Here is a 15,663-nt window from a genome sequence, read left to right as displayed (position 1 = left end):
CAGAGCCTGTTGTGCAGTCTCCCAGCAGGCCCTGGGCCCACTCCGGGGATTCCGGAGCCTCCCAGTCACACCCCGCAATCCATGAGGCCAGTGCTGGGAGGGGCACTTTAGGGCCTCCCAAAGGTTCCTAGAGGAGATCTTGCTTGGGCTGAGGGCCAAGGCTGAGCTGGAATGAGCCGGGCAGTGGTGGGGACAGGGAGGGGTCAGCAGCAGGGATGCAGGCGGGCGTGGGGGTGGGGGATGGGTGCCAGTCAGGCCAACGTGGGCAGTGGGCTGGGCAGACGATGCCGGGTCTGCTTCAGAGGGTCTGTGTTCAGGAAAGGCCAGAGGTGTAAACTTTCCCAGTGCCAGAGGTGCAGGACTCTCTTAATTTGGTATTTCTTTGTGTTCTTTTTCTTAAACATGGCTCCCCTACTGTTTAAGCTTTAGACCCCCCAAAACCTGGACTCCTACTCTTCTGAGGGCTGAAAGATGGGGGACCACAGAGGATGCAGTGGATAGGGCTGCCTCTCCAAAGCTGGACTCATTCAGGCAGGGGGGTGCCCTTGGATTTGGGGTGCAGGGTGTGGAAAGGGTTTTCCTCTTTGGGGTTCTGCTCCCAGCTCTTGGGGAAGTAGGCCTCAGCTGTGCCTGCTGGAGGGGAATGGGGTAGAGGGAGGCTTCCCAGCACCCAAAAAAGGAAGTGGCCAGGGGCCTGGGTGACAGGTGTGGCCGGGAGGCACCGAGGCTCCCTGTGGACAGGGAGTGTCTCAGGCTATCCAGACGCCACCTTCCCCAGTTCTGGCCTCCAGCCAGCATGCCCTGGACAAGTCCGGCCCCTTCTGTCCCACTTTTCCCAGCCCTCCCCAGGGGCCAGTGTCCGGAATCACGGACTTGGCGGTCTCCTGGTTGGGCTGGCTTTGGGATCGGGCAGCCCCTCTTCTTGCCGGGCCACTAAGTGCCAGGCGCACAATACTGCAGGGAACAAACCCTCCAGGTGTTCGGGCGGGGGCATGGCCTGCTGAAATCCAGGAAGAGGGCTGCCAGAGGGTAGCTAGGCCGAGGGAACCTGGCGGGCGGCGGGAGCCTGGGCGTGGGCGTGTGTGTGTGTGTGTGTGTGTGTGTGTGTCTCTCTGAGAGCGAAGTCGTGTGTGTGTGTGTGTGTGTGTGTGTCTCTGAGAGCGAAGTCGTGAGCAGCCCTTCCCTGCTCTAGCACCTCACAGACGTGGGACTCGCCAAACTCTCACAAGGTGTCTAGGAGCAAGTGCTCTTGTTGCAGTTTTCACACGGGGAATCAGAGGCACAGAGAGGCCAAGTAACTGGCCCCAGATCACACAGGGAGGGCGTGAAGGGGCAGAATTTGGCCGAACTCCAGGAGTGGGGAATGGTTGGGGGGAGACAAGCAGAGTGGTGTGGGTGGGGTGGCCTTTTCCTGCTCTCACACATTAGGAGGAAGAGGAACCGCTGGGGTGGGCAGGGGGGCGCCGAGGACCCCGCTGTGCGCTCTGCGTGAAGGGTCAGGCATCATGGGTGCTGGTGCCGGGTGGGGTGGACACCTCGAGTGGACGTGAACGCTGGGTGCTGGAAGAGGCGATGAGACCCAACATCGGGGTGCAGGTGACCCTAGAGCTCCCCGCAAGGCCCCAGTTCACGTCTAGCTGCCGAGGGTCTGGCGGAGCGTGGACATTGCACCTGCAACAGGTGTGCTCGCCAGAGCCAGCTGCTACCTCAGACACTAGGGGCGGAGGCCAAAGGAAGGAAGGTGGAAGGGCAGGCACCCTGGAGGAGGGTGGGCCAAGGAGATCATCACTTCCCAGGTGCATCCAGGCCCAGGAGGCTGAGGGGTCCCAGGCTTCAAGCGTGAAATCCGAGGCTCACGCCGGGCAGCGCAGTGCGGAACGCGCTTCGCTTCACACCACCGCCTGGCTGTCCTCTTAGTGCCCCCGGACACCTATTTTCAGTGACCACTTTGCTGAGAAGGTGGGAGGGCGGCCTCGAGGCCAGCAAGCAGAGGGGCTGAGTCTCAGCTCCCCTGGCCCCAGCTCAGAGGGCACCCAGTCTAGCCAGCCCTTGCTGAGGCTCCTGTGCCCACGCCATGCCCCTCTGAGGGTGGCCGACAGCAGATGTGTCCCTGTGCCAGGATAAAGGCTTGCTTCCTGACCCCAGGAGACCCTCCCTCCCAAGGACTCAGGCTGCCAGCCCAGGGAGCACCTTAGATGCTCTCTGGCATTTTGAGACAGCTGGCAGCGTTAAAACGTGCAAAGAGCAGATTTATTCCAGAGAGATGCGGGGGAGGAGGTTGAAACCGGGCGAACCCACTGTTCAGGCTGTCAACCGCCGGGAGGCCGCGCCCATGGTCCTTGTAGGAGAGACCGCTGCCATCGCGCCAGTCCCACCCACCCCTCCCCACGGGCAGGGCCAGGAGGACCGACTGCCTGTGTCTTCCTGACAATTGGAAAAGGGAGCTTCAGGAGGGAGTACTTCCCGCTGAGAGCAGTCTTCACTTACTTATGAATCTGACCCGTGGGAATTACCAAGTTACCTTTCATAACCTTACACAGAATACTTCGGACTAAAAGAAAATCACGTCCTTTAGCACGAAGGTACAGAAGGCAGGGCTGGGGTCCAGGGAAGCGGTGGAGTGAGAGGCTTCCTCACTGACGTGCAATGAAGTGTTTGCTTCTCGTGGGTGTGGGGCAGATGCTCATTTTTTCTTGCAAGATGCAGGTCTTTTCATTCGGACAAAGATGAAAACTGTTCTATCATCTGAAGGGAAGTATGTCTCTGGAGTAACGTCCTTAGTATCTTAGGGAGGGAAGAGTAGGGGAGGGCCACCAGTAGGGGCAGAGGCTCAGAGAGGAGAGAAAGGTCGGACAGCCACTCGGGAGACTCACGCTGCCGGGGGATGAGACGACCACGGTCTGGGTGGTGACAGGGGGCCAGGGCTGGTGGCATGCTGCTGCTCTGCAGGCCCATCTGAGGACCGGCCGCTCCTTTCATGGACTCTCTGTGAGGGGGACAAAAAATCACGTGGGCAGAAGAGGGGGCAGCCAGGGGAGGGCAGCTGCCCCCCAGACACCGAAACAGCCCCACAAATGAGCAGCCACGCCAAAATCCCTCATGTCAAACTGCTTTATTACATCTTAAATAACAGTACAGTGAATATAGGATCTATCTTGCATCCAGCTTCCTTGCAGTACACTGACTTTAAAATTAAATACAAAAGGTGAGGGACAGGGTGCAGAGAGCTCTACAGGGGTGCCGAGGGGGGTAGGTCCGGGGCGGGGGGGTGCTTGTCCCACTCTTTGCGGGTCCAGGGCACAGGGCACACAGGATGGTGCAAACACAGGATGGAGAAGCCGCTGCTGCCTCTACGGGAGTGCTTGGTGCGGGGAGGAGGCCTGCGCCGTCCCGACGCCACTGCTCCACACTGGACGCGCACAAAACCAGGGACGTGTGCATGTTAGAAAATGGTCCGCCTCGGTGCAAAAGGCTGGCTCCACGGGAGAGCCGGGCTGTGAGGGATCCACAAAGGGAGGCCGGGGTCTCCACTCCCTGTGCCGCCCCGCCCCACCCCCAATTCCAACAGCAATCGTTTGGAACAGGACTTGTTTTTAAAGGAAGAAAGAAAACAGTGAATATCCCGCTAGGTGAGTGTGCAGAGCCGCTGGCTGCGCGGCTTCCGATGCGATGCGTGCGCACAGAGGAGCAATGGTTACAGCTTTAAAGAGGTTATTTCTGAAAAGAAAGAGAACATCTAAGGACTGAGTCCTATATGCACTTTTGAGCATTTCTACAGCATGCGATTCTAAGAGTAAACCCACCCGATATGGCAAACGATCAAATTTTTTAAAATTTAACTTAGAAAGTTTGAGATCATTATTTTCGAAACATTGATTTGTACAGTTTCATACACAAATAACTGACTGACTATCCAAGCACAGGACGGGCACCTCGCTTGAGAGGAGAGGCTCCTGACCGTCAGGGTGGGGCACAGGGTAGTGTCGCGCTGTTGCTGTTGCATAAACTTCCCTCCAACTTCACAAGGAGACCCAGGGTGAGATTAAAAACTGAACTGAGAAGGTAGAGAGAGCGGGTTGGGGAGCAAAGGTGCCTAACTGCTGTTCACTGTTCGTCCACGGCGCGTGCTCTGTTCCTTGACTTCTCAGCATCACCCTTCTATGCCGTGTGTGCACACAACGATCATGTGACACGAGACGAAAAGTAAAAAAACTAGGGACTAAATTTACATCATTAACAATTCCAGAGAGGCTGCACTAGACCCTCTTTCTCTGTTTAACTACTGAACAGAAAGGAATATATTTTAAGAAGGAAATATGAATGTCTGCAAAATCCTGTTACAAACACAATCTGAAACTTAGAATCAATTACAAGATGAAGTCCTCAACTTGTTCGCCATGAACATCACAAAACAGGATCACTGATCTAGAATTCAAAGAAACTAGTAGAAAAGTGTGTCTGCCTTACAATTACACTCAAGTTTACCTTCTGGTTAACATTTTTATTATAGTATTTCCTTTTAAATTCATTCAAGACAAAAAAAAAAAAAAAGAAAAACAAACAAAAAAAAGAAAAACAAAGACGATGGTCCCGGAAGGAATGCACGATGTGTTTTAGTTTACAGCGCAGAGATGCTTCTCTTAATGGGAATTGTGCTCTTGGTTTCAGCAATAAGTGAAGGGAAAAGGTCTTGCCCTTTTGAAGTTCTGAGGGGTGCAGGGCATCCGCGTTAGTAGGGGTGGATTGGAAATGCTATCACTGTAACGCTCCAAGGTTGGAATGGTCTTCCAGTCACAGCGGCGTCCACCTGCTGCTTTAAACAGAGTTTAGAGAAACATGAAGAGAAACGGACACCCTGGTGCAGGTGCACAGTCAGTATGATGGGCGCACCCGCTCGCGGCTGAGGGCACAGGAAGTGCTCCAAGCTGACACCAATGCTCACGTGCCCACAAGTCCAGATCAACTACATCCAAATTAATCTTAGAAACCCCGACCCACAATGTCATACGTAGAGCTACAAGCAGGGAGGGCACGGGGCTGCTCCTTACCTGTTGGTGTTAGTTCCAGATCTTGAGGAAGCTGTCCCAGGACCCTGTTGCCACGGCCATCCCGTCGTCAGTCACCCCCAGGCAGCTGACGCGGTTGTCATGCCCGGCCAAGACCCCTGGGAGCAGATGACAGCACGGTCACCCCTGGATCCAGCCACTCCCTGAAGCAGACCCAGAAGCCCCCAAGGTTCAGTCCCTGCCAGGCCTCAGTGGTGAGGAAAGGGCACCAGGAAGGAGAGGAAGCCTGGTCAAGTGGAAACTAAACTGAAGCTCATGCCCACACTTGTCCAAGGCGAGGAAGGGTCAGCGTGCTCCTCTCCCATGGTGGACGTGCCCACGGCCGCGGGAGGGATTCACACAGAAGGAAAACACACTGGAGAATCTGGCAACGTGTCTGTTATCAAGACACGTGGATAACAGCATGACAACAAGGAACACACACAACTGAAAGGCACTAACACACACACTGAACAACCTAGGGCCTCTTGCACCGACTCCTGAGCACTCCCGATGGTAAAATGCTTAAATAAAAAATGGAACAGGGGGCTTCCCTGGTGGCGCAGTGGTTAACAATCTGCCTGCCAATGCAGGGGACATGGGTTCGAGCCCTGGTCCGGGAAGATCCCACATGCCGCAGACCAACTAAGTCCGTGCACCGCAACTACTGAGCCTGCGCTCTAGAGCCCGTTCTCGGCAACAAGAGAAGCCACCGCAATGAGAAGCCCGCGCACCGCAACGAAGAGCAGCCCCTGCTCGCTGCAGCTAGAGAAAGCCCATGCGCAGCAACGAAGACCCAACACAGCCAAAAATAAATAAATAAATTTATTTAAAAGAAGCAACAGAAAGCACAACAAAAATACAGCACAACAGTGAAGGCTGTAGGCTGTTCTTCATTTGTTTGTGATGCCCGGGGCCTGGTGCAGAGCACAGAATACAGAAGGCTGGTGATGGACGCTGAGGGAGGGCCTTTGGGATATCACAGAGTGAACCCCGCCCCCCAAGACAGGCAGGGCCTCCTGTCGACACTCAGCAGTCATCAGCCAGAAAGTTCCACATTTTTCCAGAGGAATCCGAGCCACATCTCAGAGCACCCCCATGCGCCTCCTGCACTCCTCTGAGTGTCAGCAGGCACTGTCGGGGCAGAGGCTGCGGGCGCTGGGGGCACGTGGGGGAGCAGGAGAGGCAAGAGGGGCTCAATGCAGAGCGGGAAGCAGACCCACCCAGAGCGGGAGGCCACGGGCTCGGAGCCACGCTCCCTTCCCCACCCTCTCCAGCACTGAAGACTCCATGAGCTGATGCTCATGGAGCATTCAGGCGCCTGAACCCCCGTCTTCAACACTGCAAGTTCTCGTCTTTTGCACAACCTGCGTTTTAATGCACTTGGGAAGGACACACCTCTCGCCTGCCTTTCACGTGTGAGCTCCAGTCTGTGCTTCCAACAGGCCCGATGGGAGGGGGGCCGTGAAGACCACGCGGCTGGCCCGTTCCTGCCCACCGTGTGCGGCCGAGAGCCCGCCGCCACTGGCCTGCCTCCCGTCCCCCTGCCGGGCCCACACGTCTCAGCTCGCGTCTCAGCCGGCCAGGCGCAGCCGCTGCCTACCTGCCCTGTCGGCCTTGAGGGCGTCCCAGACGTTGCAGTTGAAGTCATCGTACCCCGCGAGGAGGAGGCGCCCGCTCCTGGAGAAGGACACGGAGGTGATCCCGCAGATGATGTTGTCGTGGGAGTAAGTCACGAGCTCCTGATCCGCACGGAGGTCGAACAGCCTGCAGGTAGCGTCGTCCGAGCCAGTGGCAAACGCATTGCCGTTTGGAAAGAACTGGAGAGAGAAAGCGAACCAAGGTGATTTGCAAATGCACAGAAAGAAATACTGTGAACGTAAACTGCCCGACAGCAGAGCAACTGCGGGCCCCGCACGGGGGTGGCGCAATGTGCTCGTCCTCCCCAAAGAGCCGGCTTCCCCTCCCCATTTGTCCTCCCAAAGGAGCAGCGGGAGAGTGGCCATCACTGATGGGCTGGGCTCCCTGCAGGGTGCTGGCAGCCAGGCTGAACCCGAGGAGGATGGCTCCTCGCGAGACCGGGCCCGCCCGTCACGGTGCCGGGGACAAGGGCAGGCTCCCTCAACCGCCGTGCCCCGCGCGCCCCCGCAGAGCTGGGCCAAGGGGCTCAGCCGCGGCGCTGCCCGTCCCCTGATGGGGGAAGCCGCGTGATACAGTCACTGGTCACCCCAAGGCCGGGAGATACGCCAGGCCTCAGCAAGGACAGATCAAGTCACAGCTAAGTCTCCCACAGGGAGTTTTTTTTCAATTTGACTGTATCTGCATAGAAAAGAGAGACCATCTAATTCTGAAAACATCTTCAAATTTGACGATGCAGCCCGTGGCTCCAGAGAAGGACTCTAACTTGCTAACGGCCGGCGAAGGGCCCCCGACCCGCACCTCGGACCCCAACTCACACAGATGGCGTTGATGTCGGACTCGTGGCCGGTGAAGGTCTGCCGGCACATGCCTTCTCGCACGTCCCAGAGTTTGGCTGAAGCATCGCAAGCACCAGAGACAAACAGTCTGGTGTCCGGGGCGAGCGAAAGGCTCATGACGTCGCCGGTGTGTCCAGTGAACGTGGTCGTCTGCTGGCCGGTCTCAATGTCCCACAGGGCACTGGAGCAGAGCAATGACAGCGGTCACCCCACTTGCGCAGGAGACTAGTCCTGTGACGAACGGTCCTTCAAACCCCCCAGGACGGCAGTAAACGTCTGCACTTAAGGCAACTCTAAAACCTGTAATCCGACTTTGTTTAGAAGGGTTTGTTACAAAGCAAACGAATAAACGCAATGAACAAACACAGTACAGGTGAGCACACGCCCGCGGGCTTTACGGTAACTCAAACACCAACAAAAGAGGGAGCCCGAGTCCCTGTCAAGGAGGGATGCATGCGGCCCCCCGCGTGGGCTCAGCGAGGGGCAGCAGGAAGCTCCCGGCTGCCATCGCAGGCTGGACAGAAAACGCGCTCCCTGCTGCTGCCAGCTCCATGCCTTCCAGGGTCCCACGGGCTGGGATGAGGAGATGACGGCCCTTAACTGGGGTCACTCAGCGGTGGCAGAGCTAAGCTCGGGCCCACAGCCGTCAGCTTGGGTGGCTACACGGAGGGCAGTCAAAGGTGAGACACAGCAGCGCCGCGAGGACAGCGTGTGCTGTTTCTGTGCTTCACCCACAGAGGCAACGCCACCGGAAGCCTCGCAGAAAACCCGGCTCAGCCCAACCACCCAAATCCAAGCGTGCAGGGCCCCTTGCTAGGGCCTGAGGGATGACAGAAGGAAGCAAGACATTCCCAGGGTCTGAAGAACATCCCTCATGAATGAAAAAGCTTTCAAAAGTATCTTCTAATACAGAAATTCTTCCCCAACTGACAGTCCAGACAGACCATAAATCTTCGGTGAACTTCTGGACATACATAAAGGACACCTCAGGAAACAGGACCTGGCCGGGGCACCCCTGCCCACTGTGCGGCCCGCTGGCTCCTGACTACCACATGCCTCCAAGGACCAGAATAACCCACGAGGAGAGTGTAAGCCTAAAATGATTCAACTACCTAAAGATTTAAAAGGATATGCTTTGGTGCTTCGAGTGAAAACATTACAGAGCTTTACGTGGTCTATCCAAAAGTAAGGTGAAACTCTAAAAATTAATTAGTTTGATATAGTTCACGTGAAATTGTGACAAGTGACAAGTTTTTTAAAGCTGCGCTCAGAGTCCACAGTGAGGCGGTGCTCAGCTTAGCGAGGGACTAAAGCACACCCACTCCCCCAAGTGCTACTAAAGACGGCCTGCAAAGGTAAAATCTGCAGGGGGGGGAGAAAAGCGGGCATTTCATGCAAAACTGTAGTTTCAAAATCAGTTCTTTGCTGTTCAAAATCCAACTCTGAGCTTTCAGATCTGCACAGCGCACCACGAACCCACCCACCACTCACTGCCACGTGTGTCTGAAGCCGCCTGGCCATTTCCAGTTAAAATGGCCTAACTGAGAACTCCCCTGCGTCTCGAGCTACGGGCCAAAGCAAGCAGCATGAGGACAGGTCTGGCGCGCAAGTACTCACCAGGTGGTGTCTCCAGAGCTGGTAACAATCTGATTGTCATCCAGAAAACGGCAGCAGGACAGGTAACCTGGAAAACAGAGCGACACGATGGCCCCAGAATTCGAGCCCCCGACTCTACGATCTTATAAATGGAAGAACACGTTGGCAGAACAACTATGGCGGGAAGGTCCACAGCAAGGGAGACAAATACCTCGTCCACCACCCCTGGCCCCTGCCGTGTGTGCTGCGAAGAGGAAGAAAGCAGCACGGACAACACGCACTGCCGGGCAAGAGTCAGAGCCCCAGGCCCACAGGACTGGACTCCGGTGAGCACGGCGCCCCAAGAGGCTCGGGAGGCAAGTGCACCTGTCCGCCCCTGCCCTTTTGGACACGTCGGGAGGAGCAGGGACGGAGGGTCTGCAGGGGCCAGAGCCAGAGAGGAGGATGGGCGTGGGGGTGGGTTTGTTTTCTACGGGACAAGCGCTGCTTCTGTCTTAGTGTAGGTGACCCTGAGAACTGCACGTGCAAGGTAAGCACACCTGCCCCCAGAGGGCCCAGGGGATGGTGGCAGAGCAGCCCCTGCCCCCAGCAGGCCGGGCTCTTGCCAGGGAGAAGCATGCCTGCCAGGTCTTCCCAATCCACACCAGAGCCACGTGTGACGCTGTGTGAATCAGTAAGATCAAAGACAAAATACAGAGAGGAGGCCCACTGAAGGCTGCTGATGTGTAAAGTATAAGAATATTGGGAAAATAAAGCACTTATCTAACATACTACTGTACCGTCTCCCATAGAAAAAACAGAGAGAGAACAATTTCAAAACAGCAACGACGTGCCTAGACAAGGACCTGTGGTCAAGTGCTCGCTGGAGGCCACGTCCCGTCCACAGGACACCAGGGACCACACGGGCTCTCTTCCCGCTGAGTCTCAGCCTAAGTTCCGCTCCGAGAACAGCACTTACTTCCTGGCACACTCTCACCCTCGCTCAAGCCAGCCTTCTGGGAACCAGCCCTGGGACCCTCACACCCGCCATCACAGCACTAGCCTGTCTGACTTGGGATCCCAGCAGACAGGGAGGAGCGTCGTGGAGACGGCAGCACCGCCTGGTCTCACACAGGGCCATACAGGGGCACTCCTAGGTCAACAGCACAAAGAAACACGACCTCAAAGATGACCTCTGTCCCACCTTGTGCAGGCGGTGGTCCAGCCCAAGGGAGTCCACGAGCTTCCCGCCCCAAGGACCAGAGGCTGCCGGCTACAGCCTCGGCTCGCGAGCACTAGCAACCTGCTCTGGCCTCTCCAGGGCCTCGGACGGTCAGCACACGTCAGCTGGCTGACCCTCAGGGGCCAGGCAGGCTGTGGGAAATGACCACATCTACAAAACCACACATGGTCCCTGGGGACCACAAATGCTGTGAAGACTCCAAGACACATGCAGATGAAGAGGAGGGGCGGGGCAGCACACACGGAGCCCGGCCTGGTCCTGGGGCGAGGGCGTCTCAGGGACCTGAGAGACTGCGTGTGGAGAGCACTGGGGTGGCTTTGGTGTTCGTTTTCTAACTTCCTGTAGTTTGAGCTTTCAAAATATACACAGTTGACCCTGAACAACATGGGGGCCGGGGGTGCCAGCCTCCTCGAGGCTGGAAATCTGCAGAGAACTTGGAGTCGGCCCTCGTGACAGCGCTTCCTCAGTCTCCTTGGGGACGCTGCCCACCCGGGCTCCTGTGTGCTGTATTTGGAGAAAAACCTCAGGCGTACGTGCACCAGTACAGTTCAAACCTGTGTTGTTCAAGGGTCAACCCTATCCAAATACTACTTTTCATTAGACAAAGTCAGAGCTGCTGGCTCATAACTCACTTTTTTGGTCTCTGTATTTTGTACATTGAGGGAAAAAACAATAACCAGGTGGATATTATATTTTTTACAAAAATCTTTTTTCCTCCCAGAAAGAAAAGGTGGAAACCAGCTTTTCTTTTTATATTTATTTATGTGGCTGTGCCGAGTCTTAGTTGCGGCACGCAGGATCTAGTTCCCTGACCAGGGGTCAAACCCAGGTCCCCTGCACTGGGAGCACGGAGTCTTAACCACTGGACCACCAGGGAAGTCCCGGAACCAGCTTTTAAATTAGGTTAACAAACAAGTACTGAGCATCAAGACTCAACAGTCCTGAGACGGGAGCTCACCAACCATGAACACCAGACCGTCCAGCCGGCGGGCTCGGCAGCCGACCCCACAAGCCCAGTGTCCCAGGAGGCCAGTGACGCCCCGTGTGCACGGGGACCATGAAGGGGCACCCGGGCTCCGGGGAAGCCTGTGGGGCCGTTCTGGCTGGGAGGTGGGCAGTGGCTTCAGAGTAGGCCCGATTCTCAGCGCAGCTGCTAACCTGCAGTGCATGTTCCCGTGAGCTGGCTCACGAGCCCCAGGCTTCCCAGAGGAACTGGGATCATTCTGGAGAATTATCGGGAGGAACGGAGCTGTCTGCACATTTCAGTTCTCAACGAACGGTGGCAGTTACTGTCTTTGCTTATATAAGAGCGAGCAAATTCCCTGAAGGGGCCGTGTCAGTGTGTGAGCGTCCTCAGCAGAAGGGTGGCTGGCCCAGTGGCGCTGCTGCCTTACGAAGGCCTCCAGAGGGGCAGGGAAAACAGACCCTGACAAAAGTGGGCACCAAGTGTGGAGGTGCCAGGCCTCACGGAGACAAGTGGCTGCGGGACACAGGTGCGCTGGGGACAGCCTGGCGCGGGGACGAGCTGGCAGCAGTCCAGAGGGGAGGAGGCTTGAAGTGAGGCAGGGCAGGCGCTCAGGTCAAGGACCCGTGGGAGGGAAGGGGGACGGTCTCATGACAGGGTGTCGCTGATGGGAACCCGGGCCGGAGAGGCAGACAAGCTTACCTCCTCATCCAGAAGGCAGCTGAGCCAGACGGCAAAACCAAAGACCAACGTGCACAGACACGTGAGCCGCCGCGAGTGCTGCCCCGAACCAAACAGCGCAGCCAAGGGAACTCATCCCAAGAACACGGTTACGGCCTGAGAAGTCACTCCTCTGCAAGAACAGTATTTACAGCCACAACACGCGCACTAGTGACAAGCCGGGAACTGCTGCAATGACCGACGACAGAGACAAATCGGCGCACCTTACAACGGAACCCTCTCCACCTCTGCAGGACAACGCTGCAGTTCTGGATGGGATTAGAAGTTAAAAACACAGAAGAAGAAATGTTACTTTCCCAACTTTCTACGGTGAATCACGCTGGCAGTCTTAGCCCAGCCAGCACCTGGGGGAGGCGGGGGCAGCTGGCTGGGTGGGGAGGGAAAGCCGCCGATCAGCTCGGAGGTGCACAGGGGAGCGGAGACCGGGAGCAGAGGGTGCGTTCTCTGAGCAGCTCCGTGAAAACGAAAGAGAGACAACGAAGTAACATGAAGGCCTGCGAGTGAGGAAACGCCACCCCAAAGAGACAAACCCAGAAACTGCTGATGCCAAAGGACAAGCACCCAGCAGCAGGCCGGGTGCATCCGTCCACCCGGAGGTTCACGCATCCTCTCAGGCTGAATGCAGGCACAGCCAGGACCCGTGGCCAGCCTGGGAGAGGGGGCTCTTGCTGCTGGGGGGCTGAGCCGGCTGGAGGGAAGCCCAGAGGGTAGCTGAGCCGGCGGCGCAGTCCGTGAGGTCAGGAAGTGAGCAGTGGGATCTGAGTTTCCCAGACTGTGACCACAGAAAGCCTAAAACTGCTGTCACGTTAACTAACTGCCAAAGAACAGGGCGCCGCAGAGCAGCACAGTGTGGCCTGAAGCAGAACTGTGGGACACGTCTTTCCTCCCAGAGCGGGGCCTGCTGGCGCCTGTCAGGAAAGAAGCAACTAACAGGCCAGGGGGCCCGTCCACTGTGCTTTCACGTGCATTCAAGCCCCGGGTAGCATGGACAAATCATCCCTGAAAACGAAATTTTAGCCACCGCGAGGGCTTCTGGCAAGAGTACAAGGCAGTCATGTCACCCCCAGGAAACCTCTGGCTAAATTCTTGACCATGGTGATCTCAGAAAGGGTAAATGTGTCTGCACTGCGATGGGAGGTTTAGGAAAGGAGAATAAGCTTTTAGGGTATTACTAATTTCTCAAATATACAATCTAATGCCTTTGTATTATTATTTTCACCAAGAGAGCATTCAGCAAGTTTTATTCCATACGTAATATATTCATAGCAACAGCAATAATGATAAATGTTCCGTCTCAATCGTTGTGAATTCATTCCATTAACCATTTCCAGAGGGCATCCTTTACTCCTTAAGATAGAAACTTAAAAGGCAAAGCACCAGAAGATAGAACGCCATCTGATGTTTGCTCTCTCAAGTATTGCTAGCGTTTCCAAAGCCTGGGTGGCCAACTCTAGAGAAGGAAGCTTCTGTTTGTTCCATATGGGCCCTTGTATTTTCTGGAAACAACAGCAACACAAAACTGACCACCAAGAGCCTCTCTCCTGAAACTGAGCGCAGAGGTTCGACTCCCGCCCTCACTCCATCAGACACCATCTGAGGGCTCAGGGAGACCGCTGAGAAGAGCACCAAGGTGGGTTTTCTGCGCAACTGAGTTTCTAAGACTCTACGACAAAATGTCCCAACCATAGCTTAACAGAGAGCTCTCAACTTAAGGCTCAGGCCAGAGAGAGATGCCTGAGTGATGAGCACTAACGTCATCAGACGGAGGCTTAGAAGGACTGAGACAAGATGCAGACCGCACATCCTCAGATCTTGAACCCACTAACCATTCACACCTTTACCCCCTGACTAAAGTGAGGCTATTTGAATTTACCAAGTTTTAACCTTTATTGATTTGAAGCTGAATTATGTGTCATGTCTGAAGAAAGTCACAAATACTCTTAAGAGGCCAGATGTTTAAAAAAACACCACCACTCAACTCCCAAAGAAGTAAAATTTCATGATACACGAAGGAAACAAAATTTCGAAAACATTCTAATACTAGATTTATTTTTTTGTTTCAGCAAATAAAGTGTTAAAAAGATTTAATTAAAAATGGAAGTCCATACACTGAATCTGATAATAAGGGATCGATAAACAGTAAGAATGTGTTTTTCAATGTGCTGTGAGTTCATCAACGCTATAAGCAAAGTGGTTTAGGAAGGGTGCTCACTGGACAGAACCCCCAGTTTACAAGGATGGGGCAGGCAGCCTAGGCTGGGTTCCGAGAAGGGGGGTTCCCACCCCCAGGAGCAACCTTCCCACAGAAACCACCATGAGCTCTGGACAAATATAAAAACAAAAACCTGAAAGCACTGGAAGCAGAAGCAGACAAACCGGAGGGGAGCCTGCACTTGGGAGAAGAGAAAGGCACTGGGTGAGCTTGTTTTTCAACAAGCTTGCTTGTCCTTTGCCTGAGGGCAGGCCCCCTCTTGCAGCCACATCTCAGATGCAGATCTATGGCCCAACCTTCTTGAACAGCCAGTAAATAGGGTTCTGGTCAACCACAACTGGAAAGTGCAAGAAGGAAACCTGGAAAGGAGAAAGCCACAGAAGGCCCTAAAAATCACACACCTACTGCCCCAACATCCGTCCAAACCACACAGGCAGGACAGCTGCTCCCACACGGCTGTGTGGCTGCTCCCAACGGAACGAAATGGCAGGGCTTCAGGGGAACAGAGTCTGCACAAAGCCCAGGACACAAGTCAAAATCACTAGATGTACCAAGAAGCAGGAAAATGTCGCCCATATTCAAGAGGAAAGAGCCACCAAGACCAAACCTCAAGGGATTAGTTGCTGGAACTGGCAGGTAAGAATTTTAAAGCCAGCTCTTGGAACTCTGCCCAAGGATCCTAAATATGCTCGTCACAAATAAACAGGAAACGTCAGCAGGAAAATAAGAACGATTGTTTTAAAAAAGCAAACGAATTCTAGAACTGAGAAACAGAACATCTGGCATATACGGCTTGCTGGGTAGTCTTAACAACACACTGGAGGTGACAGAAGTCACGTGTGCTGGAGGACAGCTCTGGGGAAGCGGGAGACGGAATAAACAAGAACAGACCATAGGGACCTAAGAGACGATGCGAACATGCACCCACTGGAGTACAAAAAGACAGAGAACAAAGAACAGAAAGTGGATTTCTAGTATTTCCCGAATTTAGTGGAAGACAAAACTTTACAAATTCAAGGTGCTAAAGCACAACCAGCAGAGAAAGCCGCTCCAAGGCACCTCACAAGCTGTTAAAACCAAGGAAAATCTCCAGAGCGCCGGAAGAAAATAATACCAACCCGGAATTAAACATATCCAGCAAAAACTTCTTCAAGAATGAAGGATAATCGACATTTCAGATAAATGAAAACAGACAGAATTCACTGCTAGGAGACCTGCACTCACAGTAAGAAACGGTAAAGCAAGTTCATCAGGCTGAAGGGAACCCGAAAAAAGCTCACGTGTTCGGGACGTGATGGTAAAGATTTGAGTGAATGTAAAAGGCGATTCAAACTTCTTCAAGTGGCTACGCACACTTAGAGGAAACAAACAGAACAATATACTGTGGGGCTTATAACACGTGGAGA

At 54.7% G+C, this 15,663-nt stretch overlaps 1 protein-coding gene across 5 annotated transcripts in view; it reads right to left on the bottom strand.

Moving 5' to 3' along the window:
* Positions 1–3,093: 3,093 nt before the first annotated feature.
* Positions 3,094–15,663, bottom strand: part of GNB1 (G protein subunit beta 1) — a 91,683-nt gene continuing 79,113 nt past the window's right edge. For 2 of the 5 annotated variants that reach the window (XM_027110475.1, XM_027110473.1), the window contains 5 exons: positions 9,140–9,206; positions 7,502–7,703; positions 6,649–6,865; positions 5,049–5,164; positions 3,094–4,810 (listed from right to left, as the gene is read on the bottom strand). In XM_027110475.1, the coding sequence (XP_026966276.1) occupies positions 5,058–5,164; positions 6,649–6,865; positions 7,502–7,703; positions 9,140–9,206 (593 nt within the window). In that variant the 3' untranslated portion in view covers positions 3,094–4,810; positions 5,049–5,057. Of the gene's footprint in view, positions 4,814–5,048; positions 5,165–6,648; positions 6,866–7,501; positions 7,704–9,139; positions 9,207–15,663 lie in introns of all 5 variants that reach the window. The other 3 variants (XM_027110478.1, XM_027110474.1, XM_027110477.1) reach the window with 2 other exon arrangements.

This window comes from Aethalodelphis obliquidens, unplaced genomic scaffold (genome assembly GCF_003676395.1).
Source record: "Aethalodelphis obliquidens isolate GAN/ISIS:26980383/991018 unplaced genomic scaffold, ASM367639v1 scaffold9, whole genome shotgun sequence".
Classification (NCBI taxonomy): Eukaryota; Metazoa; Chordata; class Mammalia; order Artiodactyla; family Delphinidae; genus Aethalodelphis; species Aethalodelphis obliquidens.
Note: the sequence above shows the minus strand (reverse complement) of the source record. Positions and strands in the feature narration are given on the sequence as shown.